The sequence below is a fragment of the Dermacentor variabilis genome, chromosome 3 (genome assembly GCF_050947875.1).
Source record: "Dermacentor variabilis isolate Ectoservices chromosome 3, ASM5094787v1, whole genome shotgun sequence".
Lineage (NCBI taxonomy): Eukaryota > Metazoa > Arthropoda > Arachnida > Ixodida > Ixodidae > Dermacentor > Dermacentor variabilis.
In genome coordinates, this window is record NC_134570.1 from 23,847,169 (window position 1) to 23,874,883 (window position 27,715).

The 27,715-nt window shown below is 43.6% G+C and overlaps 1 protein-coding gene across 2 annotated transcripts; it reads right to left on the bottom strand.

Annotated features, from left to right (window-relative positions):
- On the bottom strand, nt 1-27,715 carry LOC142575293 (neprilysin-21-like). Of its 2 annotated transcripts, none has more exons than XM_075684537.1 (21): nt 27,562-27,715; nt 25,829-25,943; nt 23,258-23,347; nt 21,713-21,874; nt 19,883-19,969; nt 19,025-19,239; nt 18,636-18,839; nt 17,591-17,677; nt 15,913-16,046; nt 13,423-13,648; nt 10,073-10,171; nt 9,887-9,964; nt 8,403-8,512; nt 7,317-7,375; nt 6,863-6,914; nt 6,664-6,731; nt 5,652-5,782; nt 4,425-4,490; nt 3,683-3,778; nt 2,063-2,139; nt 1-253 (listed from the first exon to the last, which is right to left on the bottom strand). In XM_075684537.1, exons 2-21 carry the CDS (start codon nt 25,920-25,922, stop codon nt 154-156), a joined length of 2,235 nt encoding a protein of 744 aa, XP_075540652.1. In that variant the 5' UTR covers nt 25,923-25,943; nt 27,562-27,715; the 3' UTR covers nt 1-153. The 2 variants fall into 2 exon arrangements, with proteins under 2 accessions (XP_075540652.1, XP_075540653.1); XM_075684538.1 differs by lacking the exon at nt 27,562-27,715 and adding an exon at nt 27,395-27,548.

A 27,715-nucleotide genomic window follows, 5' to 3' on the forward strand; every position in this document is an offset into this window, starting at 1 on the left:
TTAAAAACAATAACAGAAACGCGTTTATTCATCCAGCAACTCTGGTCTTTGTGCGCCGACCTGGTTAGTGGACGCTACATGGCGCTTCTGGGGGCAATGTGGTCACGTGATGAGGATTCCCGTGCCCATTGCTTTGATCCGTATTTTTTGGGCTCACCATAGTACGCATTTTCTTTTGCTGTACATTGGAGAATCTTTGGGACATTTGAACGCCTTAGAGAACTCCTCCATGTTGCTCAAGGGCACGTTTACTCTGAAAGGAGAAAGACAACAATGTTAGAGGATGCTGCTGTCTCCGTCACACTTCGTACTCGGCAACCAAATGCGTGAGTGCTACCTGGTGTGCTGGGCGCGAGTCCCCTAACGTTTATTCATTTCAACGATCGACTAAGTTCAGACTCATGAGAGTGAACCGAGAACCAATCGAAATGATAGCAGACTGACATGGTGTGCTTGTTTTTTCACTCAAGTCTTATTTACAACGTTTCAAAACTTGAGAGAGCCAACTTCTTTCGTTTGGCATCGACAAATCGAGGACGTGCAGAACGCTGCGTGTCTGCAGACGCATATTTTTCACGGACCTCCTTTATAAGCAGGTTTTGGGAATGTCGCCAGGATAGTTTCGTCAAAAAATTAGAACACTGGCACTCTACGCGAAAGATGGAAAATATGCCGGTTCAGACCGGGCGCGAATGATGTGCAGTATACGTGAATTTGCCTAAACTTCGTCCTTCTGGCTTTTATGAAGTCTGTGCGACATTGCGAATTGATCCTGTCCAACAAACTTTTGCGTTATAAGTGCAGCAATACACAATGATTATGCGAGTGCATGCGGAAACTTATTTCCTTCGTGCGCTTAAAAAGATATTATTTCTTGAAAATTTGGAAATATAAAGCCTAACATATAACGGCACAAGAGCGTGTGACGCCACGAGCACGACGATTAGATAGGTGCATGTACTGCTCACAATTCCCAAGGTATAGCCGAGCGATTGCAGCGCCAGAGTCTCCTCAACAAATTTTTGTAACAAGCTTTACGGTCAATGGTAGAACAAGTTAATCTTTCGTAGAAATAACTCAAAACGTCTTCGTACTATACAAAACATTCAGGGCAGAGTTACGAGCAAAGTTTATCTAACTTGGTGCACTTGAAGCTGCTCTATAAATACCGTAGTTAATTAATTCAGGCGCACACCGGAGTACCACCGGCGCCGGCTCTTTACTGAACACTCTCTCCTTTACAGTTATTTTGCATCTTTCTCCCGTTTAAGAAGTGCGGTCTGTCGGAAAATTTGCGCTAAAATTCCTACTCGCGGACACTGGCGTGCCAGATACAACTTCAGCGATGTTGTCTGAACGCATGTGCTTGATGTTTTCATATAATCATGATGTTTTATACCTGGGTTTATTCCGCAGCATATGTCTTTTTTTTTTGTATCAGCCCGCTCACCCATTTTAATCGTTTTTCGCCGCAAGCGTGCCCAAGGACACTGCCAGGATTGATGTATTTCTTGATGTTAGTTGGTAAAACATTGACTTCTGCAGTTGTGCCTGTCAGTCATGTAGGGTTTCTGCAAGTACCTTCCGGAATATTGTGCCTATTTCGTTATTTTCCTTTGCTTTCTTTAACCTTTAACTGTTATCTTCCGTTTCACCGCCTTCATTACTCGCAAATTTTGGCGCTTTGGAGTGATTAGCTCCTCTTTCATTTTAGTATTTATTGACTTCACGCCGGTTATCTAATCGCAGTTGCAGGACATCTTCGTTTTATCGTTTATCTTTATACACAGGTCCGATTGGGCGTGCGTTGTATAACGACTGGTTTCTATCGAATTTCGGCATATACGTATAACTGAGTGGCAATGATACAAATTTGGAGACGGCTCTAAGCCGTTTCGTTGAGTGTTTCCTGCATACAGATGCAAATGTAATCATGGACAACTTCACAAATGTAATAATTTTCTGAAAACGTAACTCGAAAGTTTCCACAGTAAATATATAACTGTGGAAACTCTCGAGCCCGTGTCACGATTTCTTTTTTTCTAAGCTCTTTCTCACTTACCTGTATCTGGACGGCGCGTGAACGTCGGAGTGTATTTGTTGCTGAAGACGTTTCGGTCGAGGGTTGTTGCACCATGTCTGCATAGGAGAAGGGAGCGTGATGAAGCAAAATTACGACTGGCAACGCCGTGAACGCCGTGAATAGAAGCATTGAACAAGAAACGTTAAAAGTAACTGTGGAAAAAAAGAAGCCAATGCTGGAGCTTTAGTGCCAACACCACGATATAATTATGAGGTACGCCGTGGTGCATTGCTACGGACCAATTTTCACCAGTTCGTGTTCTTTAACGTACGTGCCCCCAAAGCAAGGTACACGAGCGTTTTCGCATTCCGCCCCCACCGAAACGTGGCTGCCGTGGTAGGGATCGAATCCGCGACCTAGTGCTCCGAATCACAACGCCATAGCCACTAAGCTACCGTGGAGTGTAAAATAAACCACCGGTTTGTGTTATGTCAAGGTAGAAGTAAGCGGGATACGTTTCACTGTGAAGTCTTAAAAATAGGGAGTTTTATTTGCGCACTCACAACGCCACGCCCTGCTTGCGTCATTTTGTGCCCCTTCTGTTTTCTTTTGTTGTGTACCCTTTTCGAATTCTTCTGTAAACCCGGCGGTTTGCGTCCTCAAAATATGGCTGCGCAAAATCTAACACTCTCTACTGTTTTCATTCCACGGCCTTCCTTTCAACGTGGTGACTACTGTGCGGCTACACGGCAAAACGTCGGCGCAAGTCTAATTAAATGCGTCAAAGCAGCCGACACCGCAGCCTTGCACATTCTGTGTATAACGTGGCTGTTGCAAGTATCAAACGAAGTGATTTACTGAACAGCGAAAGTCGTTGTTTTCACAGGAGCTGTTGTGCAGTTGCAGGGAGGCGGAAGGCCCTTGCCGGGCCCGGTGACTGGCTTTGATTTCTCGTTAGTTTTCAGTGGTTTCCGCTTATTTATATTCTTAGAGTCACGTTGATCTTCATTGGATTCACATTGCATAGTATTGTGGATTACTTTTGATTTATAAAAGAGTGGTTTTCTCCAGACACTCGCTTAATACGTTCACAAAGAGGGGAGGGAGAATTTTGTGCTTAGAGTATGTGTGCGACAAGTGCATGCTCCGAAGCTGTTCGCGGGGCTGGTAAGTGAAAACGTTGCTTTCGCAGGTAACAAGGCGTGCCACGTTACTGAGATGCGAGTATAATCGATGATGCACTTACGAGGTGCAAAGTGTGAAAATCGGGATTATGTGAGGCGCGACAAACACTTAAATACCCTATAGTGTAAACGGCGACATGCCGTGGACAGGGTACGTCCCGTACACCTTAGGGTATGAGACAAGTGAGGCGAGAACGTATAGCTTGTGGTATAGAGCAGCCACATCGCATGGTTTATGCACAAAAAAAATGCGTCGTTTTCTTTTCTTCACACAGACTTTTGCTGCTTCCCTATGGAGCAAAAACGCTTTGTAAGGGTGCCCCACGGATTAAGCAACCGCCACGTTTATAAACACCGCAAATGCTTCTTTTCTTTTTCCTCGGGCCTTTTAAGCAAGGCAAGACGTATAACTTTTCAGACCTTGCTTCTGGACTTCTTGCTACCTATTGCTGAGATCAAAAGGAAACAGCCTTACCAGGGCCACCGAGATGAAAAACATCTGGTCGGCCGTGAAGTTCTGGAGTCCAGGCAAGGATTTCACTTTGTGCTTCTTTGCCCAAGCTCGGTAGGCCTGCAATGACAAAACGCCGACGCGCGTTTTGCTCAGCACTCGCATATATCCGGTATAAAGCCAAGTTTACTGGTACTAGACCACCAGTGACTATTGCAGGTGTCGTATCTCGTAAATAACGGTGGTCATTTGCTATCTTTGTCCTGTTATCTAAAAAAAAAGAAGAAAAAAGAAGTGACAAACAGAAATTGTTTGTGCCGGTGTTAAATAACGTCACCTCGTAAACAAATTGCTCCTTGTGTGACAGTGTTGTTATTAACGTAGTTTCGTAAATAAGAGATATACTAGCTTTTATTTCAGAAAGTGCTTGCTTCTATACGAAAAGCTCTACATGGTTATATTGTGTTCATTTTACATACGTTTTCAAGAAAGGACGAATGTGTTTTTGTCTTATTAGTGATTCGGTGATTGTATAGCTGCAGCAAAAACGCGACGAATATTTAATCTTAACTTTAATTTAATTTAAACTTAATCGAAGCTGTCTTTTGTTTTCGACGTTTTAAGTAATTAATTATTTGAGCCGTAAGCGTTCCGTTTGCGTGTCCCTTATTCATGAGTAATCCTTCGCTATTACTTTTTTACGTAGTTGAACACTAGTTGTACAAATAATCGTGTCCTCTCTTAAACTTAACTAAACCACACTTACGTGGTATGCTTGATGGATTCCTCCATTGTCAGCTGTGTTTTCTCCCACAGTTTTCTTGCCGTCAAGCTGGGAAGAAGAAGAGAGCACCCTGCTCATTGTAAAACTATGACGATGTAAGCCTTTCTCTTTTTTTATAAGTAGAGAATCAAATAGAGTGTTCAAGTAGTCTATTTAGCGTTACCTTACAAACTGTCTCTTTCTTCATAAGCACGCACAGGGGCATTACTAAGGAGGAGGAGACGACCACACACTAAACATTTCAACATATTTATGGGTGCTAACCCACGTGTAGCTCGTTTTTGATGTTGAAGAGCAAACCATAAAGTAAAATAAAAAACCACCCTTACTCGGATATATAAAGAGTGTTTGGTTTCTGTCGTGACTAACACGCTCACCGTTAAGGGTCAGAATGAATCGTTGATAAGAACGAATGAAGTTTTCTTTTTTTGGCAAGTAAATATGATGATAGCAGCGACGACAGACAACGCGAATGCTACACGAAATAATAACTATCCTCTGCCAAACTCTCGAGTCTGATATTTCGGTACCCACTAGATGGTCAGAATTATTACACAACGTTCAACTACGATTTATCTCATCGCTGGTGCAGCTTAAAAGTGCTTTTGGGAACGGGGACATTTTTTTACAGTCTTTAGACTGAAGGTGTTAGCCATGTTACACACCAGCACCCTTGAGGGCGTAAAAATAGAGTGCATTCTTCTCAGCGCTTGTTTCGGTATTCGCATGTTGCGAGGTGGCTAGATGCGATGCTTGTTGTCCGAATCTTAAACGTGATCTTCGTGGTGTACCGCGACTCGCAGAGCTTGTACTTTCGTTATTCAAGGTTGGATGATAGAAAAGAGAAGGGGGGGGGGGTAGGCACCCTTGTGGCCGAGGTGAAAGCGAACATGTGAGCTCTGCTGGTATCCGAATGAAACGTTTTTCGCACGCGCAACTCTCCTAAAATGCAATAGTCGACGTATTCGAGGTGCGTAAAGTTGTGTCTGCATGATAACTGCATGGAAAAGAAAAGTTACTTCATTATCTGCCGAAAGCACTGTTCGGTCTGCAAAAAACTGTGTCAAGAAAGGATTTGCTAACGAAAAAGAAACTACTGATTCTAGCCGTGCATGATCCCACACAGAAAAATATTACTTCTAATGTATCTGCCGTACGAAGAACACTTGCTCTACAGTTGCTGAAGCAGCTGAAGTAAAATGTATTCACCTTTACTTTGAGTCTCTCGTCTGTAATGTTGCCGTATTGCTCGTTGAAGCATTTCGTCTTTTCCAGGAATTTTTCTCTGGTCTTGTTCGTCCACCAGTTTCTCATGTTACCGTCACTGTCGAACTGGCTTCCTAAAGTGTACAAAGAGTGCACATACGCCTTAGCTTTCGTATAAAAATTCAGGCGTAGAGTATAGCGTATTCTTCAATTCATTCAGTAAAACTACTCAATTATAAGCCGAACACGAAGATTTCTTCGCGATTCCAATGTCCAATTTGTTTTCAACCTGTTTTCATCACGAACTGCGTCATTAGGCGTTCACCTTTTGGCATTCATGTCCGTCAATAATCACTTCGCTCTACCGTGTCTCCTTTTGTCTCTTTAAGCTGGCATTCGATGAACTTGCTTAAGATAAATGTTTGACATTTAAACCACGGCCATGAAAAGTTTTCAGACAGTCATCTGCGACAACGTTACACCTGCTATTTAGTTGATCTAACTTTCCAATAGGGCTCGCGTTCTTTACCAGGAAATGATCATTCCAATCTCCCCAGCAAGCACTATGTAATTTGGATTGCTCTCTTTGATCAAATACAGTGAGCTTACTTTTCCAGCTGTGGAAAGTAACAGTAACCTTCATTGACAGTTCGATTGTATAACAAAAGAATATAGTCAAGTTGGAAGTATAAGAGTGAGATTCCATTAATCAGACGCGGAATATCGACCATTATGTTGCTCTATAATATCTGAATGTCATAACCAATATGAATACGTTTCTTCGCCTTTTATTGATCTACAGCTTTAAATTAACCTTTTGAAAGTTCACAGCTACGATAAGGTAGATGAACAGATCAGGATGTACCCTTTGTATACTGGTGCTGACCCTTCCGTAGCAAAAGCGGCACATAGCTCCTTTTCTGCGCTTTTAACTCACGTCAGCGACTGCAACCAGGCAAGCAGTAAGAAGCAATTTATCGACTCGTACCGTAAAGACAACTGCACAAAGACTCACCGGTGTTGTCGAACGCGTGCGTGACTTCGTGTCCAATAACGGCTCCGATTCCTCCCATGTTTATATACCTGAGAAAGGAAAGCACGCAACACTAAATGTGACGCGCCTTTGTATTGTTTTTTTTATCAACTGAACGCTGCCTCCATATGAAAAACAAAACAAAAAACAAAACAAATGCCAACAGAAATTTTGCACGTACATGGGAACTCCGTACTCGAACACTGGAGGTCGCAAAATTCCGGCAGGGAAAGCTGAAATAAGGAGGCGTAGAAACATTATATAATACCATGTTGCAGGGGACAATGTTTGCCGGCATTGTGAAACAAAAGGACACAGTGTGCGCTGAGCAACGAGGTTGCGGGTTGGACTTCCAGCGCCAGGGGCGTTGTGTCGACAATGACGGAATGCTAAATCACCAATTCGTTTATATTTTCGCACACTTGAAAGACGTAGTGCTCGTAAAATTTACTCCGGAGGCCTCCCCTGCGTTGCCACTCATATAGACTTTGTTATATAATATCGCCATAACTAGTGTTAAACCTTCTAAGGCACCTTTGAACCTTTATACTGGACAGAAGACAGATAATATGCGAAGAGCAAACGTTCGAGAACACGTGCATGAGTTTGTCATTTAGAAATACTGATCAACTTACTTATACCATTGACCAGCGGGTAATAATAAGCGTTCACGACAGCAGGGCCTGACAACCATCTGAAGGAAAAGGAGCAACAAACTGTACTTTAAACGTGTTGCAGCAATGAAAATAATAATTAAGACACATTACTGTTCAAAAGTTCGGCGACCAGCATTGAGTTGAAAAGAACGTCATTTGTTGTCCTCTTTTCATTTCATTTCAGTTCAGTTTATTTCCTTGAAGACCCCTATGTTAGAGGTATTACATAAAGGGCGGGGTCAGATGTTGCTGCTTTATTAAAATACACGTTCTGTTAGCCTTTGCAAAAGCATTGATGGACAACTTATAGATGCAACTTGGTGGTGAGGGCCGTTACACTCTAATGCGGCCCGCAAGCAAAGTAAGGCTGAAAACGTAGTAGTTTGGGAACATGGCAGTGAAACTTGAAGTGGATGGCCGATACGCTATGATGTGCGCGTGCGGTGTACAATGTGAGCTGAAGAAAATTTATGAAAAAAAAAACAGAGGCTGGCAATACGATGACGATAAGAAATAAGTGATAAGTAAAATATGACGCACATGTGTCGTAAGAATAGGAAGAGTGAATGGACCTGGCTGCAAGGCATTGAAGTGATTTGAGGTCAATGATAAAACATACTTGCTGCAGGTTTCTTCCTTTTGTGTTAATACATTGGTCTACTCCCGTATCTGCGTCCCACCGTATGAGTGGTATGTTAGGTGGTGCTGCCTGTGCAATAAAATGAGTTTGTGCCAGTTGACTTAGTCAGCACGAAATAGTCGCAGTGGCTAAGTTGCTACGGCGTTTTATTCGTTTCTTAGTAGCGTGTCCGCGAGAGCATAATGCTCAAGAACTTGGTTTGAAGGTTCCATCCCTACTACACAAAGCCGCTTTTGACTATTCTGTGAGTTACCTTTCATGCGTTTACAAATAGCTCCATATAGTTAAAAACATTATAGAGAATTCTAGAGAACCTAGAGAGTCTACCGGGCTTGTTAGTCATTGTATGTGTCTCGCAAATGCGCGTTCCAAGCATTCTAGGGAAGAAATTTGTACGGTTTGTCGCTTATAGAGGTGATACATACTCTTCTCTGCTGTAAGGCTTATGCAGTGTCATCAAGTTTATCTTGGCCCATTGTTTTCGAAATGATACGTAACTGAGAATGAAGGGCTGCCCCGGCTTGGCATCGATGACCTGAAATACACAGAAGACACACGTTGGTGTAGGTTTGTGCGCAGTGTAGGAGATTGCTGGAAATTGTTATAATATGATCATGCTTTTTTTATGTTAGGAGACATACATGGAACACGGATGTTTAGGCAAGACAAAAGCTTTGAAGCACGAATTTCTAAGGTTTGTATCCGCGTTCAATATTCGCACGCAAGAAATGTACATATGCATAATGTGGTTATTGGAGGTGAAATACCGGGTGTTTCAGCAAACATTTTCGAATTTTTTTTTTATTGCCTGTGGCGGATAACACAATCCTATCCGTGAGCTGGTCTACACGAAGAGGTCGACATTACTTGCGCAAAAAATTGAAATGCATAATTGACTAGTTAACAAGAATCATTAATGAAGTTTTTAACTAATGACCTTATGGCACACATTGCAATTTACAAATTCTAGCCGGCGAGTTCGCAAAGCGGATCCACTAGGAACGAATTCACTGGATGACGCCAGTTTAGAAATATGGATTCCTCAACTTTGCGGAGAAATGCATTGGCGTTACAGTTAAGTTTGTGCTTCAAAGCATAACTCGACGTTTTGTTAACAAGTAAGCGGAACGCCAGTGAATTTTTACCGGAAGTTTGACGGCTCATATCTCGTAAACGGTGTCATAGAAAATTCTTTTCAACTGGATATAACTTGCAGTCTCACCCGCTAGAATTTCTAAATAACATTATGGGCCATAGGGGCATTAGCTAATAACTTAATTAGCAAATTTTTGTTAAATACACGATTATGCATTTCAATTTTTTGTTCAAATAATGTCCGCCTTTTCGAGTAGACTAGCTCATGGACTAGAAATGTGCTATCTGCCATAGGTAATTATTAAAAGATATTTCGAAAGTATTCGCTCAAACACCCTGTATGTAACCAACACGAAACGTGATCTCGATGCGTGAATGCCCCCTGCAGTAATGTTTCGGCAATATTTTTTTTTAGAATCCTCGAAGCTCAGAACTTTCTCTGTGACAGTCGGTGGTTCTATGTCCTTTGAGACTGCCGCTATATGTTCAAGTAATCTTGCGGGATGTGTTTCTCCCGAACACCTAATTTCATTTGGTATTCGCGAAAACGTCGGTCTTTGCATACAATACCTAAGGAATAACAAGCACACATTAAAAGCTTTAAATGTGAAGATTTATGGTTGCTCCCTGCTGACTAGCAAAGTAATTTGCAATGGTTTCGACGCGGTATACCAACACTGGTTATTTATTTAGAAGATTTAGAACCGCACGCACGCGCACACACACACGCGCGGGCACACACACACACACGCACACACACAAGGATGTAATTTTTGATAGGCCGGATTGCCATATACAACCGTAATGTGCGGACCTCTTTGAACATGTTGTTTAGGTAGGTGTCGTTGAGAAGGTCATCCGAGTATCCAACGTGCGTGACCATGGTTTCCAGCTGGAGCAGGCAAGAATAGTTGAGACATGTATCACTGAGAAATCAGGCTGAGCGCTTCTCGAGGCGCTCACACAAACAGTGAGTATCGTCAAGTAGGTAGATACTTGCTTTTCTAAGAGCATGTGTTTTTGTAGATTCGTCCATCCATTGAGTTCTCCTGATGCTTTTACCGAATGCTTCTTTCAGTTCATTGACGAGATTAAGAATCTGGAAAAAAAAAGCTTCTTTTAGCCCATAAACGAGCTCTATATTATTTCGAAGTTTGCAATGTATACAGAACATTGAAATGGTACCATATTTGACCGCATTAGCTTCATCGTGAACTGAAATAAGCGAACTTTTTGCACTTATGTGCTGAAGAATTTGGCTGCAATAACATGTAAGTGCGCTTACGCTCATGTAGTGCCGATACGACTTTCATGCGCCTGTGCACTGTAAACGGATTTGCACACTTAATGATGCTTTACTGTCCCTATCTCCCACCCTTACACCATAACGGGTGTAAGGGTGTGAGTCAGATAGATCAGTTTGCACCATTAGAAAGCATTAAAGGTGTAAATCGGTTTACAGCGTAAAATACTATAGCAAAATGTCAATGATGCAAGTACCGTATTTTCGCGATTCTAAGCACCCCCCCCCCCCCCACCCTATTTTCGCGAGAAAGTTAGGAAAGAAGTTTGCATGCGAATCTAAGCACCCTCCTATTTGCTAGGAAAAGCGCGTAGCCAAGGCCGCCAAACGCGCTTGCTCACTCGGGAATCATTGCTCGGCGGACTTGCAGGCACGCGGTCGATGCTTCTGTTGGACGCGTTTCGCGGCCATCTGACCCCGGAGGTAAAGACAAAGCTTCGGAACATTAATAGCGACGTGGTTGTGATTCCGGGTGGCATGACGCCAGTGCTGCAACCCCTAGAGACGTTTCAGTCAACAAGCCCTTCAAAGCCCATCTCCGACAGGAGTACGAAGAGTGGGTGCGAAACCCTGGCCGGAAGAAGACGCCGACGGGAAAGCTGCAGAAAGCGTCCCCATCAACCATCGCAAAGTGGATTTCGGTCGCCTGGAAGAGGGTGCAAGTGGACGTTGTGGTCACATCATTTAAGAAGTGCTTTATCACAAACAACTTCGGCGCAACGGAAGACGACCTGATGTGGGATACCGAGAGCAGCGGTTCAAGCGGTGCGACGAACTCGAGTGGCAGTGATAGTGACCGAGCATCCTACACGAGCGGTGGGTGCACTGTCTGCACCTATTTTTCTTTTGAATGTTTGCAAAATAAAATGTTATTTCTCGCACGCATCTCGTCGTGATGTCGCAGCGAAAAGAGGGACGTGGGGGGGTCATTTTAGATTTTTCGAATCTAAGCACCCCCCCCCCCCCCCCCCCCACACACTTTGGGCATCGCGATCGTGAAAAAAAGGGGGTGCTTAGAATCGAGTAAATGCGTAATAGGATCTTATTTTCTCAGTTTAGTTGATGTGGAGTCAACGCTTCAAATATGGTTCACAAGGGTTACAACCGCATGAAGCCAGTAGACAATAAGCCGAGAAAAGCGAGGAAGAAATGAACACTTATTTGTTTGATTGAAATGTGCATTTGCCGCAAGTGCGAGCTGCACCCACATGTTCCGCATTACGATATTACTGTATTACATTACGACATTACTGTACTCTGACGAAGGCTGGTCCACCAGCCGAAAACGTTAAGTAAGAAAAAGAAGTCTCCCAAAAAGTTCGTCGTCTCTTTCCTGCGTATTTTACGTCGGGTCCAGCGTGCTGAACTTTGAAGAAAACCCCTATATATATATATATATATATACAAACTCTAATTATATGCTGGAGATGTTAGCCTGGCTGATCGCCTGCCATGCATTACGAGTGCGATACTCTACCCCATCAGCTAACGCAGTGCCCATCATTCCACTCCACCTCCTCGGACATTCGCAAGTGTGTATACGAGCCCTGGCAGTGCTAGCCAGCATCTATCACGGCCATAGCGGCGGACGTTGGACATCCAATTGCAGGCGTAACGTATTAGGCGAAATTATTAGGAACATCCAACATGGATCGTGAGGCTTTAGAAATATAAATTCTGGGGTATTACCTGCCGGAACCAGAATTTGATTGTGAGACTCGCCATAGTGGGGGACTCTGGATTAGTTTTGTCCACCTAAAAAAATCTAAGCACTCGAGCGTTTTCGAATTTCACCCCATCGCAACGCGGCCGCAGCGGCACATGTTCGAACCCGCGAGTTGGTGCTCAGCGCTATAGCGGTTCTTGGTATATCAGCATGTGGCTGTGCTTGTAGACGAAAAGCGAGCCCCTACGTTCCCTTTATTCTTCGCTCAGTTCGCAAGGATAAGCACTTCGGATATGTTGGAATGGTGTGAATCCGTGCACATATAAAGCGGAAAGAACGGGATGATGGCAAAGAGGGGACGAAACGCGGCGCTGTTGCGTCGTGCCCTCTTTGTATTTGTGTCGCGTTTATGTTGTTTCATTCTATTTCTGGTTGTGTCACCTGCTTTCGTCCTGTCCTTTCCGCGTTGTACCATGAAGCTGCTGGAATTGCCGCTCTCGAAAGGCGCTTTGCGGTGTCCTACAGTACGAGCGCGTGAAACCACGATCGCTCACCTCATGTCGCTGGAGCACCTGGGCGCGAATTATGCCGCTTGCAATTAGTCCATCGCAGCGCCGATAGACTCGTTATCGCGCAGCTCTATCGTTATCGTGAGTGGCGGACTCCCGAACGCCGGCGATAAAGGAGACCCTTTACGCAAGGGCTGTATTGCGAATGCGGTTCCAGCGACTTAATCTTGTGTCGTTCATTTTTTATTCTTCTTTTCTCATCACGCGCATCACTGAGCGATCTTTTCTAGGGATAAAGTCACACGGTGGCGTCCGAAACACGGTAAATCCAACTAGAAAGTGTTGTTGTGAAAAGAATGTATTAAATGAGTAATTAGAAAATGCGGCCTCCATTCTGCGAAAACCTAGCTCCCCTGTGTTTATTGTTTATGTAAAAATATTGATGACACATTTTTCTCCTTATTTTGGGTAATATACTTGTTGCCTTTCTTCGCCTACTTGCCATTCCCTGCAGATTAGCATATGTAGGTGAATATACAAGGGGCTAACCACCCTGGTTTTCAATAAAGAACTTTCTCTCTCTGACAGATGCAACTCTGAAACCCTGTGCTATCACGAGGCTCGTTCAGGACAGCCTCGACCATATCGGGTGAAAAATGAGGCAAGGGTATAACGCAAGCAATCTGGAAAAAGGCTCCGGTGACGCATCGCCGCTGCTGCACTTGACGTTCCTCCTAAATCGATTCGACTCACCGCGGTTCGCTTCTTTACTGCTTGCAATGTATACCAATGCAACTAGCCCGGACACACCCATTGTTGCACTGTAGCACTGGTGTATAAGTATATCTTCAAGGGCAGGTAAAATGACTCACGTCCTTTTTTGCCTCTTTGCTGAAGTATCGCTCGACGTAAAGCCTCCCAGCTGGAAAGTCCATGACGTCGCTGATGTAGTAGACGCATCTCGTCGACAGAGGAATGTCTCTCTTGACGCCGCGCTCGACCTGGGCAATCTTGAAGGAGAGCTGCCGCATCTTTGGCAGCGCCATGGGCCCAAAGTTTCTGATAAGGCGCCATATCATGTAGTTGTAAGTCGTATGTCTGCGCGGAACGGAAGGGGTTAGAGAAAGGCGTCAGCATGGCGTTAATATGAATTACAGAGCGAAAGCAGGCGGAAAATAGTGTCTTGAACTAAAGGAGTTGGGCAGGCCATGTGAAGTACAGGGTAGATAAAAGTCGATCTGTCAGATTAACTAAGTCAGAGGAATGGGTGGAGTTGTGAGACTAGTAAACTTGTAGATTTTGAATCGGTTCGGCTGATGCTAGAGCAGGGATAGCAGTTTAGTAAGGGAGGGGCCTTCGTCCTGTACTGAATATAAAATGACATGATGACGGGATGATGACAACGATGATGATGATGACGAAGCAGACAGTAATTATTTCCCAGCAACAGAGCAGAGTACCATCATGTCCTACGCGCTCCTCCTCTACGCGCAGTTGGCGATTTACTCCGAAATGTTATGTACAGGGCGCTATTTGAAGAGAGAGCACCAAGCGAGGCACACAAATGAACGGCTCGAGTACATTGAAACGGCGATAGCATTTTACCGATCTGTTGTAATCGCCCCCAACCTCCGAGTCCATCTCCTTAGAATTTCGCATGAAATACGCTTGTCAACATTCTATGCACCCTGTTGCTGTTTAGAAGCGGATACTCCGGCGAGCTTCCGGTTTTCTCCCGCAGAAACAGAGAAGACGAGAAAGGCAATTATAAGTCGTAGTTGTGGGCCAATATAGAAGCCCGAACATCTTCAACAGCTTTCCTCTGCGGTTAATCGCAGATTTACTAATTAATTTCGCTGTAATTTAGACGGACAATTATAAACAACGATGATTGTGGCTCAATACGTATTTTTTTCAAACCTACAAAAGTCTAGTACTGTAAGCCAACTTTTAAAACACGCTCTTTCTTCTGGGGAGGGGAGGAGGGGGAGATCCGAGAAAGACTTCAGAGAATTAACATTGTCATTCAACAAAACAAACAAACGAACACGTTTCTACGTGGTGCTTTTAATTCACCTTCGCCCACCATCCTCCTCCTTGCGAATATCTGCCAAATACTTTCGTTTGATCAAAGGCAGAATTTGCAACACCTGCAACCACACAGCTGGGTGGGCTGTCTAGGCGGACCATTAGACGCGCTAACAGGTAAGCACGGGAATGCTTATTTGAGAGATTTATGACTTGACAAAAACATGTGCGACGCAATCAAAAGCAGGAAGATAGAACACACATTCAAATAATTTGGTTGGATTTATGCGGTGATATTGCATACATTGCGGACTTTCGTTGCCGCGGATTTTCCTCAAATTTTTATTTTCAGTTCAGTTTATTTCCTTAAAGGCCCCATTTCAGGGGGTGTTATGCAAAAATGCGCCAATATAAAAGAGCACCTCACACATACGCAAGCCCGCACGCAAACATACAAACACACATACTCAACAAGCGCGCACACACAACTTGCACAACGCACACACACACACACACACGCAAACAGACACACAATAAGCACACACGCACAACACACACACACACAACACGCACAACACACGCGCAGCGCGCACAACTCAAACCGCACGCACACACGACAAGCGCACACACAACACACACACAAAACTTGCATAACGCACACACACACAGAAACAGACACACAATACACACACACACACACACACACACACACACACACACACACACACACACACACACACACACACACACACACACACACACACACACACACACACACACACACACACACACACACACACACACACACACACACACACACACACACACACACACACAAACACACACACACACACACACACACACACACACACACACACACACACACACACACACACACACACCAGGCGCAACACGCACAACTCACAACGGACACACGTACACACACGACAAGACATTTCATAAGATATGCGCATAAGTGTTGAAGCAAAGAAACCAATGGAGAATACGAAGTCGAACCTATCCCAAATGTAGGGACACTTGCAAGATGAATACGGAAATGGTGAGCAAATAGAAGTTTTACATACTCAAAACTATGTGTACATGAATAAACTATATATTGAATGGACAAGTAATTGAACATAAATATTACATAAACTTCTAAAATAGGCTGAAAATATGCCTTTTCTTTCATGTCAAAGGAACTCCGTATATGTTTCTAGACGAATATTTTTATTTTTCCAATGAAAAAGCGGTTATATGCTACAAATTTCTGCTTCTGTGTCCCTGTAAAAGGGAAAGTAAATTTCGAATTGCCGGCATCATTTTCCTCCTACCTGGATGTGTTCTTCATTATGTAGTCAACAAGGGTTCTGAAGTAGTACAGTTCATTGAGCACTACCGGCTCTTCCGGTGTCAGTGTCACGTTCACGCTATCAAAGAGGCGTTGCAGCATCTGCAGCCAGTTCACCTATGGGGAGTATATGACCGTGATTATCACAATTGAGCTTTGCAATCAGGAATGTGAAACAATTTCTCACACACGATTCTAATGGTCATGCAGTCGTAGGCGCGATAGTCAAGCACTGCGGCTGCATATTTGCGGCAGGCTGTTCTGATGATAAGCGTGTGGTCGGGGTGGACAGTAAAGAAAATTGTGATGCCACAGTTTTTCCACAATACTGCGCGGTTTTATTAAGTAGCTCCTATAAAGACACCTGCAATCCACTCACGGCCCACGTTTCTTTCTTTTTGATGTTGATACTTTGAAGTTATGCCTTTTTCGAAAATGATGAAAAGGGTTGTGTGTATGTATATAGGCAGGTTGTTTAATGTGCCTGACCTGAGTTAATTCCCACGAATTTGGGAACGAACACCACGATTCCCTACAGTTCGTGAAACTATATGGTGAGTTTCTCTCTGTTGAGTACCACTCGAAATACGTTCTCGCGCACCTACAGGCTTTACTGCATAACCATTATGCACATTTTGCTTGTGTATAATGTAGTGTGAATACTAATACTTGCCTGAAGGCACTTTCAAGACGGTTCGCCTGAAGATTATTATTCTGCTTACGGTTTCCATTCCCCATGCGCGCTTCATTTCACGAGTCGTTAGTTCGCCCTGCCATCTCGACGTATACGTGTACAATGACGCCCAGTCTAGCGCTAAAAATTTACCAAGCTGCGTTGACACATCTTTATTATTCTTTATCTAGCCGAATCCGCATACCAAGTTGACGGAAACCAAATCGCCTACTGTAATCAACAAGGTAAAAGAAGAAAGAAAACTCGGCAGAGACACTTAAAACTGCTTACGTGTGGGAAGGCGCAAACATTATACCGTTTGTGGACCTCGGAACGTCATGAACCCACTGATTTTGTACACTCATGACGCTGCGCCACCTCCTCCCCATTGGCTGCGCCGTCACGTGCCAAACGATGCATGCACTAAGCCACACGTTTAGTGTGGTTGTTTAGTGTTTAGTGCAGATGGCTGCTACGTAACATGGGCAATGACGCACGCACTAGGCACACCATTGTTCTGTCAAAACCGCGGAGCAGGCGTCGCGTTGGGGGAAGCGTCTCACGCTCTGGAGGCCCGGGTTACATTTCCACGCATACCGAAATGTACCAAATTTTATTTTCAATGTCGTCAATTTTTTTTCGTTTACAGGAGCCTTGTTGAGAAATTTGACGTCAATCTGAGCATGTTTTGACGTGTTTCTGCTCTTTGCGCTGTGGGCTATTTTTGGCACCATCATTCGGTCACGCTGACTACGACGAATTTTCGCTCGATCGGGCCTATAATGGTTTCGCATTAAAACGAGCTCAATCATTTTCCTCTACTGAAGCGACAGGTGCATGCTACGAGTCTTTTTGGGGTGTCTGTTTTACGAGTCTGGGGTGACGATATCAACTATACTAACGTGACATTACAGCGAAGACGACGACAACACTTAAGGTAGCGCTCTTTCTACGTAGTGTTAAACTTATAAATTAAGAATAAACTTACATGTTCAGAGACGTTTCTTAGATCTGCAATGGTCATTCTGAAAAAGTTAAGATCGCTTCCTGTTTTGTTTTCTGCCGCTTCCAGTATCTGTAACGAGATATGTAGGAAGAGCATCCTATCAACAGAACTCTGCTTTAAACAAGTCCAGGCGCTCAAGTTAAACTACACAAATGGGTCACCGACTTAAAGCATTGTGCAAAGCGAACTACTATGACAGGTGCACACGCAATTGAAGATGCAAATGATGTCTATCGGCATGTGCGCGAAAAAGGTCAGGCACATGTACGTACCTTGAGAACCCTTCTGTCACTGCAGTTCGGTGTCTAGTACTCGTTCTGGGTAAATGTCTTGACTGGAATAATTGCTTTACAATGTTGCTTACCTTAAAAGATTTTATTAAGTATAAACGATTGTCGTTGGAGTACAAAAAGAACGTGCTGTCCGTATTCGGAATATTCAGTAAATTTCAGTTGCCTCTTGTATGCTGGCTCATTAAGTGTTTTCGTCTCTCAGCACGTGATATATGTACCTTAATAAATTGCACAAACTTCACACGAAGCAAAGCGTGATTGAGCCATACATAGAATGCCTGACAATTGTTTGTTGAGTACATCCGTTAAAGACAAATCCTTCCCATTTCTTTGTAAACTTGATTGGCACTTTAGTATAGTCACATACCAAACTCCGATGTCGCAGTTTCCGAAGTTAATCTCTGTTAATATAACATTGAACAGGCATTCGCAACTTTTTGTACATATCGTTAGAGAAATGATCCTCAGCTAAGACATTAAGTCATAACATACACGACATGTAAAAAAATAAACTAAAAAACCAGACGTGATAGCACCACATGCTGATATTTTGGCGGAAGGAGATCTTTCGGCTAATGGTAATACATCTATGACAGGGTGTAAACAAGACCAAGTGTGGGTTGCCATAGCCATGTACGAGGTACTTAACTACTCCACTCTCTAGCTATGTTCCATGGTGATTCTAAAGAAAAAAAGGCATGCAGGAACAGCAATGCCATGCCCGAAGATCTCACCTTGGTCATGTTGGACTCGAACCACAGAATGTCCAGTATTACCTCTTTGACCTTCTTGTATGGTAGTTTTGGGTTAAAGGCCTTAATGCACGACGCCATCAACGTGAGATAAGCCAAGTCTCTCGCACCTATTGGCTTCTTCTTTTTTCCCACGCTTCGTTTATTGAACAAGTACAGATCTGAACCAGATGATGGCCGCTCTATCTGAAAAAAGAACCTGTTTAGTGGCGCGGCTTAGTTTAAAACTGAAATTGCACTCGCAGTAAGTTCGTAAAAATGTTTAATGCGACTATCGTTCTTCGGTAATTTTTGAGCTTCTTTAGGGACTATCTTTCTGCCGACTGCGTAGTACGAGATATTATAAAAAGGAGTGCAATTTGGAGCCTTACGCTGATGATCTTGTTGGATACGTTCTTGGGGTCCTTGTTTACTCCTACAATGAAGAGCAAGTTCACTGCGAACTCGTTGTGAATCTTGGTGTAGAGCTGGTCCCACGTGGGCAGAACCTCTCGTGACTTTGGCGGCGGCCAGACGGGCCAGTACTCTCCGCCGACCCGCTTCAGCACGTCTATCAAGGCGTAGAACTGGGTGGCCTCGGGAATCGCTTGGAGAAGGTAGACGAGTAAAAGACAACATTTACAGCAAGAACTAGGGAATTGTGACTACAAAAACAGTCCCGACAATCTACACGCGGCAGCAAAACTTCAAGACCTTCTCTTTGGTTCGGAGGGCCATTCATGTCTCAGATAAGGATGTTGTTGCCACACATCAGTATTAACCGCTCAAAAGAAGACGAGAACGTTTTGTTACTTCGGGTGCAGTTGAAGCTCGATATGCAAAGTCGCTTAATGTTGAGGCAGGAGATGTCTTGTAATCGGGAAAACAATAACGAAAAAACAACATCGTAGTGGTACCTACTATCATTATCCAAGTTATGACCGCTATATATATATATATATATATATATATATATATTGCCCTCTTCATATCTTCATCAGCCTAATTTAACCCCTCGAACAGTGAAAACTATTGACTACACAAAATGAAGAATTTAACTATAGTCTAACATTGTAGATATGTTCAAATGGCTGCAATAATTAGTGAATAGAATGCGTTAGTTGTAAACACCTTTGGATATTCACACACGGATAAAATGCCTCCTTCTGAGAATAAGCGCGCCAACGCTGCAAGTTGGAATCTGTCGGCGCCAGCTTAATCCACACGATGTTGAGGTGAGTCTGACTTACATGTGTTCATGCAGTTCTTGTAAGAGCCTAGGACTTTGTCAGTTGCGTTTTGGTCCTCCATCTTGTACGTTGTATTTTCAAATATTCCTGTTGATTTATGAATTGCGAGAATCAGTAAACCGGTTCACTGGAGTTGGCGTCAAGCACATTGCTCATATTCTGCCGCGATCTAAACATCGAACTTAAGCCGGTCCATCGGCCACACGTAACCGGAGCGGCTACGCGTTGTGTCCTGGCCTTTTACGTAGCCAACCAGCACACTTAGCAGAACGCACCCTAACTTCTTACTTAAAGGGCCACAAGAGGCATATATTAGGGCAACGTGGACTGCTATAACACCAATCCAGAAACAGCTGAAGATGTGGTCGGCAGCGGGAAACCCTCAGGCCGAAGTTTTCGCCTGTAGATCGACAGACGGTGCAAGCCCGTGAAGATCTTCGGCAGCGAGGTACCAGCAGCCCGACGCTTCTTCAGATCGCGGGATCTCGGCGAGCACGCCACATATAAGCCTGGTGTTTCAACCTGCTCTCAGAACTTTCCGCCGGACCCCCTTTTTTAAATCGCGTTTCATCTTTCATTTACTTATTCATTGCGTGTTCATTTGTGTATGTTCTGTTAGTGTAGTGTTTGCAACGTTTATTGTGACGTGTATTTTTAATTTCTGTCGGGTATTTGTTGTATTATTTCGCGAGTGTTGTAAATTTCCACGTGGTGGACTTTGTGTCACGCGTCGCGTCAGAGTGTGTTGTGTGTGACCCGCACGCCTTCCGCGAAGCTTTGCACCATCTGCTTGCAGTTTGCCTATTCTTTTTTCATCATGTCTCTGGCAGGATTTTATTTTATTAAATTGAGCGTGTGTGTTTACGTCGCCTCCCGTCCCATGCCTCTGGTCCACGGTCGATCAGGATCAGGATGGACCTTATCGCCGGTCAGCAGTCGAACCATCCATAAATGCATGCGGGGTGGGGTTTTTTTTTTCGCCCCATCCCCTCCTGTTCGGAGAGTGCGAGTAATAATACCCAAATCTTTGACAAGTACTCTAGCGCAATTCAAATCGCTCTCCATAAACGAGGTGGTTTCGTCATCTTTACTGCCGTTGGTGAGGCAAATGGCACAAGAGAGCCGGTGCAACGGTTTTTTGCAATGTGTATGTGTGTGTGCGTGTGTGTGCGTGCGTGGGTGTGTGCGTAAGTGCGCGCTTTGTGTAAAACGCAATAGCGCTGTCAGAAATCTAGTCATGACAGCGCCGATAGCATCCCGAGATATCACATGGACGTGGCATTTTCTGCTTCTTGGAGTTAATATGAGCTTCACGAACCAGAACAACCAGCGCAGCACTGCGCAATACCGAGGCCACCAAAACCTACGGGCGGGCGGTGCGGGGTCGAACGAGAACAAGGCCTCTTTACCATCCGCGTCGTTGTCAAGAGCAACGTCAGTGAGTTCTTTTTCTTAAGAATCAAATAGAACTGGACAAATAGCATTTTATTCCGTCTTATAATGCAGCGCAATTATCTTTTTATTTTCAGTGGTTGAGTATAGCAGTGACACCATCATGATAAGACTCTACCAATGATAGGACTCTTACGAGCACTAGAATATCCCTTAGAGTCCCAAGTCGTGTCCTACATTTACCTCAATTTCTCGCTTACTAAATTGCGTTTCTCGATACCATTGATGCCTTAGACCTTTTCGATCATCAATTTATCAATATAGCTTGACTTAATATTTGACTTGATATTTGACTTTAGCAGATAATCCCGCTTCTCTGTTCCGTGATTTTTCAAGCGTGGTTCACAAGGGCAAAAATTGCGTCAGACGGCAACTTGCCTTTGAGGTCTTCCGTCAACTTGTCGTCGAGTCCTTCGAGGACGCTGGCGGTGCTCTTGTCGTCAGGAATCGGGTTGTAGAACATCCAGTTGCTGCAAACGTGGTCGTAGAAGCTATCGCACGGTTTGTAGTCCTTGTTTAGGGCAGCCGTGATGTATTTGGCTGCATGTAGGATGCGCAGGGAGGTCTCGATCAGAACGGCAAGAAAGAGGCATCGCATCAGCCCTTCTGGAACTTTTTCCAGTGACTATACATGTCAGTTGAAGAGGAGCAATAGAAATTAATTTATCGCGGCGACGTGCTTGGATATTCGTGATGCACAAATAGCTCTCTCTGGCAACCGCTGCGGCCATCTGCCGAACGCTTGAAGCATTTCAAAGAAAAAGAAATAAACGCTTCCATTGACGCATATGGAACTATTTGTGAGCTACTTCTCGGAATTGTAGAGCTGACCTAGAAAATCAGGCAACGAAAAAAAAAAGAACTTGAGTTTCAGTTTTGTTTATCGTGAAAACATAGTGCGCGTGGAGTAGTGTTATGCTATCATATATAAATGAATAAATTTATGTTATAAATTGCAATGGTGGAAGTGAAACAATACATTCTAGTGTACTGCGGCCATCTTTAGCTCCGAAGTTCTGAAAACTTTGCCATATTTTTTTTCCTCCGCCGCAAGGACCTTGGTGGCCTAAATATGTATTAAGTGAATAAGCGACATTACTCGCACAAACGTACGCATCTAAGAGAGCCACGAGTCATGTTGTATAGTCAAAAATTAGATAAAAGAAAAATATTGTTAACTAGAATCATGCTATGCTCTTTCAGTTCCTGCAGCTTAGTTGAGCGTCAACAGCTAATTGGCGTATTCGAAGCGCGGTTCACTTTTTTCTGCATTAACATATACATCTTGACGTAGAAATTGTGGTTTTTGCTTGTGGTGCTTCTGTGCTATATTTGAGGCCTACACCATGAAGCAATGTGACATAATGACGACGTACCAGAAGGGTTTGTAATGAGGAGTGGTCCAATGACTTTTTATCTGGACAAGCTGAAGCGAAGCTGTTATCTAGAAAACATGTAAATCGAAAGTGCTAGCAGAAGGGCAACAAACACAAGGTTATTTGGAGCGTTGTCCTCATTGTTTGTCACTTTTTCCTTTGCATATAATGTATGAAAGTGCTATATAGATGCTATTAGGTGCTTTAATACTGCACATGCTATTAGGTGCTTTTTCGCGTTCTTTTACTTTTCTTGGCCACAGCAATTACTTAAAATTGTTCAAGCTGGGAGTTGCTATACGGCCAAGTAGTGTTCTCGAAATAGAGATATGTTCATAAATTCGAACCTTGACATATACCCTTAGCTTCCGCTTGGTGGAGCTAAACGTGTTCTTACAGAACCTTCATCTAGAGTTTTTGACAGCCTACGCACCCAAACGAAGAACGACAAAAAAAATGCATTCAACGACACGCGTTGCGTTAAGTCACCAGAAATCAAATAATAATACCAAGAGAAAGAGATAGAGAGGTTATCACGCAAACTCACCCCTGTGTTCGCAGGCTTTTGTTTTGCAGACATTGGAAGAATACGAGGTTTTAGTCTTTTTAGTATCCTTAAGGTGTGCGGTGTGCATTGCTGAAAAATGTGAAGCAAAATAAGCATGAATTTTCTTTTCCTGGTACAGTCTAAGTTAATACGACTTTCCATTCCACATATTCACACAGTGACAATGACTTTCTGCGTGCGTGAAGAGGTATGTTGGGTCTTGTTACGCCATGATGAGCTCACGAAGACGTGTGACACTAAGGTGAAAAATCCAATCCTAAAGGTTGGTGAATTTCACAAAGAGATACCGTGAAGTTTTCTTCACTTGTAGGGGAATGTACCTCAAAGCACGATTCGCAATGTTCTTGAAGAATATTTTTGTTCGAATGGAGGGTACTGTAAAAAAAGAAGCGTATAATAAAAACACATCAATCGGGCACACATACAGTAGTTTCGTGTGGTCACGCGTTTGTGAAGAAGCTGTCTCACACTTCACAGCTGCGTTGCTCTCGCATGTGTCAATGGGTAAGCGCTTCCATAGGGGAGATGCGCCTTGGCAACATATTTTTACGATAATGGAACGCCCTTAAAAATCGCGGCATTATTATAGGTTTGTTTACTGTTCTGAAAGGTTCCATTATTCTTATCCATAGTTGTTATACCGGGCGTGTTTCTTTTCTTACTTCGAACACTTAAAAAAATTCCACAAAACCTATTCGAATGACGTCACCAAAGATAATGCAGCAATCGCTTCACTAATAAAACTGATTACAATAATGAAATTCTTATTTACAAATTTTGCGTCACGTGTTAATGGTGGAAAGTTGAAGGGTATCGTCACAAAAAGTCTAGTTCAAAACATTTCAAGACGACCACGTTTAGCCGAAATAACGGGCCTCAAATAAGTTGTTGAACTTACCTGATTACGCACAGGGGGGGAAGGGGGGGGGACTGCAACCACATATCGCTGAGCAACCCTCCTGTGACGTAGCAGGGCAGCGTACGTAAAATGAAGCTGCGGCCGCACTTCCCTCTTCCCCCGATCTTATTCCCATTGGCACTCTACAGTGTATATACCGTATGTGCTGCTAAGTGTTTATCACTGCATGCTATATCATCCTCCAGCATCTGGAATAGCATGTCAGGCGAAACGCCAGGCTAACATCTCCTTCATCTCATTAAAGCTTGTTCCTCGCTCTTTCCCGACTGGATGCATAATCCCTTCAGCAGCGGGGTCGAGACGGACCACTTTATCGCGCCGTGCAGCCCATGACGTCATCTTACGCCGCCCTGCTACATCAAAAGCAGTGCTGCACCGCAAGCCGCGCTTCGCAGTGCTGCGCATGCGCATATAATCAGGTTAATTCAACAAATAATTTGAAGCCAAATAATTTGGCTAACACGGACCTTTAGAAATGTTGAATAAACGGGGAACTAGACATTTCGGACAATTTACTTCAATTTTACAATATAAATATGTGCCGTAAAGTTTGTAACTGAGAAATTAATTAATGTAAGTAATGCAAAAAAATATATGTGAATATAATTGCTTGCTTAATATACGCTCGGGCACATAAGTAATTTCTGGTGATGTCATTCGAGTAGCTTGTGTGGTTTCTTTTTTAACAAAAGTGTTCAAAGCAAACAAGAAACTGTACGTAAGGCTTTGTAATGCGTAAGACAAATATGGCGTTCGTTGTGCGCACTTGCAAATTTCTAGCAAATATTATCGTAATATAACTTTCATTAAGTCTTCATAAATTTTAGTAATATCAGCACTTATATGTTATTTAAACGTCTAAAAGTTATAAAACAGTCGCCAAAATGTATGCCAACATTTCATGCATCTTCCTCAGCAATATACGTAAAACGAATAAAACAATATACATCAAATATATTGTAAACATCAACGGATAACGTTAATCTTCGCACAATGCAGAATAGTGATGGGATATTTAGTTTTGATAAAATAAATATATGCAAAAATGTATTTTTGCACTCTAGAGGGGGGGTGGGGGGGAAGAGGGAAAGTAATGATCATGGAAACCTGCATGAGGTATGGAAGCGGCACGATGAAATTTATTTGTTTCTTCCTAATACGTTAGAACTAGAAATTTATTGTTGGGGTACATATTCCGTCACGGGTTTCATCGGTGTCCTGAAATAAATTCTGTAACGACATAGGCGCGAAGTGTCGGCGGGCAAATATCGTTATAGTCGCAGCTGCTACAATAACTTCACTTCTTTTTGTCTTCTATGTATATCGGTTTGCTTTCTTTTTTCATTTGGTTGCAGAACATTTATCCGAAGTTCTGCGAGCCAAAAGAATAAGAAATGGAAATAGATCCGTGCACAGCTACATTAAAGATTTGCCCTTTACGGACTAACTGCCCCTTAAAGAACTACATTCTAGCGCAAGTTTCTGTGCACATTGTGATTTTGTATGCATCTGTATTTGCATAAGCATGAACTTTTGCACCAGTGGCAGCAAGAACCGACCAGAGCGCGAGCCACGCGAAGCAGCTTCTGCATCACGTGCTCGCCGAGAGTGGAATCAAGCGGAGAGCTCACCTTTGGGGGCACGCCTTGCTTCGACCAGTACTTGCGACGTCCCGAGGGCAAAAATCCATAAAGCGATAATCACCTTTGATTCGATTGTTTTCATTTTCCGCTAATCATTCGTTTCCTGGTGAGTCAAAGAGGAGGAAACGTTCGAGACCACCGCGCAAGATTATCGACACTTTCGGTTGTAACAGCTTACCGTCGTTTTCAGGACGGTACATTTCAACCGACTACAATAGCGACCACCCAATCGTGTGACGCGATATGTACGGTGGTCGCGCCGTAAGGTCACGTCACAGAAGTTCAGGTTGACCAGCCGCTCTCGAGAACAGGTGGACTCTTCACTGCTCTTGAACTTTAAGTCAAGCGCTTGACCGGTAAATGTCATTGCTTTGCAGCCATCTCGTTGACCTGCTTCTGAGGTTTGCTTTGTTCACCGCAAGGCGTACAGATGACGAGTATCAGTACTTGTGTGTTTTCTATAAGGTGACCTAAATTCATATTTGTAGGATTAAATTAAAATGGGAAAATTTCTACAACTTCAGGCATTGCTGTACCGATGTGCCGCAAATTGTTTTTCCAGTTTCCGGTTTTTATTAAATGTTTGCTCTCTCATTGGACGTGCCAGATTTTGTGGATATATAATTATGTCTCAGTTGAGAAAGCAGCATTAGTCTGAAAATATTCACAAATAATTACTGACATATTTTTTAAATAAAATTTGAGCAAGAGTAGCAACTTAGTCTTTGTCAACTAATTTAAACGAGTGCCCCTTGTTCCGGCTTCGAGTATCGTGGGTAGAATAACACTAAATGAATGTTTCTTTTGTGTTGGCTCATTCCGCGTACAGCGCAGAAACACTGTCTTTTGAATAAAGCCGGAACATGTGCTATTTTTATGTTTATTTTGTTTATAGCACAGCGAACTGGGAGAACTCTTACAACTATCTGTATATGCCCATACATTGCATCGTTCTGTTTTCTTGCTTGAGCATGAATATTTGGTATAAATATATTATCACTTCAAATGTTATTGGCAGAGATTATTTTTAAAAAAAGTTATTTAGCTTTCTCCGAAGGACTATGCTGCCTGCCACGGCGGCATTAACGTGACGAACACTGGTAGGAAGCTCGGTGAACGTCCCCCTGAACTTACCTAAAGGTTATCGTTGACGACACACTTGTTCTCAAGAGCAATATTTCGAACTCCTTGCTCTTCTGTCTTTGATTTAACGCAAAGTTATTTATAATTAGCATAGTATATGACCAATTCTCCCGTCGAGCAATGCGTGTTCAACAAAATATGGTAGTTACAACGCCGCGTTTACACGGAGAATCTCTGGCTGGTCTGGCTGACATTTTTGTCAACGCTGCAATGCCCCGATTAATGTTCCTTTTCTTCGAAACGTCTATGTTCGTTTTTACTGAGTCGGCAGCATGTACAAACTTCCGCGAGAGCCTTCCGATCTCCGCAGTGACTCAACACCCAACGCGATCCGGTGCTTCGTGCTAGGCAGGCAGACGGTCTCGTTGAAGGCTGCCTATGATGGCGCCGAAATGCGAAAAATGCTCTCACCTGCCGAGGTTTTGAAGTGCTTAAACGAATCGCCAACGCACACTCGACGCCGTTATAGAACAGAGGGCTGCGCCATCTTTGATTCGCCGCCAGTTTTCAGCTGCTTACAGATTTCACAGAAGATGTGAAACTGTACAGAGAGAGAACCGTGAACAATGGCCACTCACCCCCGCTTCCCTCTTAGTGTCTTGAAGTGCCGACAGACAAGGCGGCCATCTTCCCAAGTGATCTGACGTCGCCGGCAGACGACGTCGCAGCTCCCTGCCGTCAAGAGCCGTGGCCTTTTCCGAGTGCAGCTGCCGGCCTCACTGGAGCCGCGGT

What these genes read in the sequence shown, in the direction of transcription:
- LOC142575293 (XM_075684537.1), bottom strand. Translation starts at nt 25,922, where the DNA reads ATGAAAACAATCGAATCAAAGGTGATTATCGCTTTATGGATTTTTGCC. An exon ending in AAAAGCCTGCGAACACAGGG is followed by an intron (nt 21,875 to 23,257) that starts GTGAGTTTGCGT and finishes TCCTACATGCAG; the next exon opens with CCAAATACATCACGGCTGCC. An exon ending in GCACGCGTTCGACAACACCG is followed by an intron (nt 5,783 to 6,663) that starts GTGAGTCTTTGT and finishes TGTACACTTTAG; the next exon opens with GAAGCCAGTTCGACAGTGAC.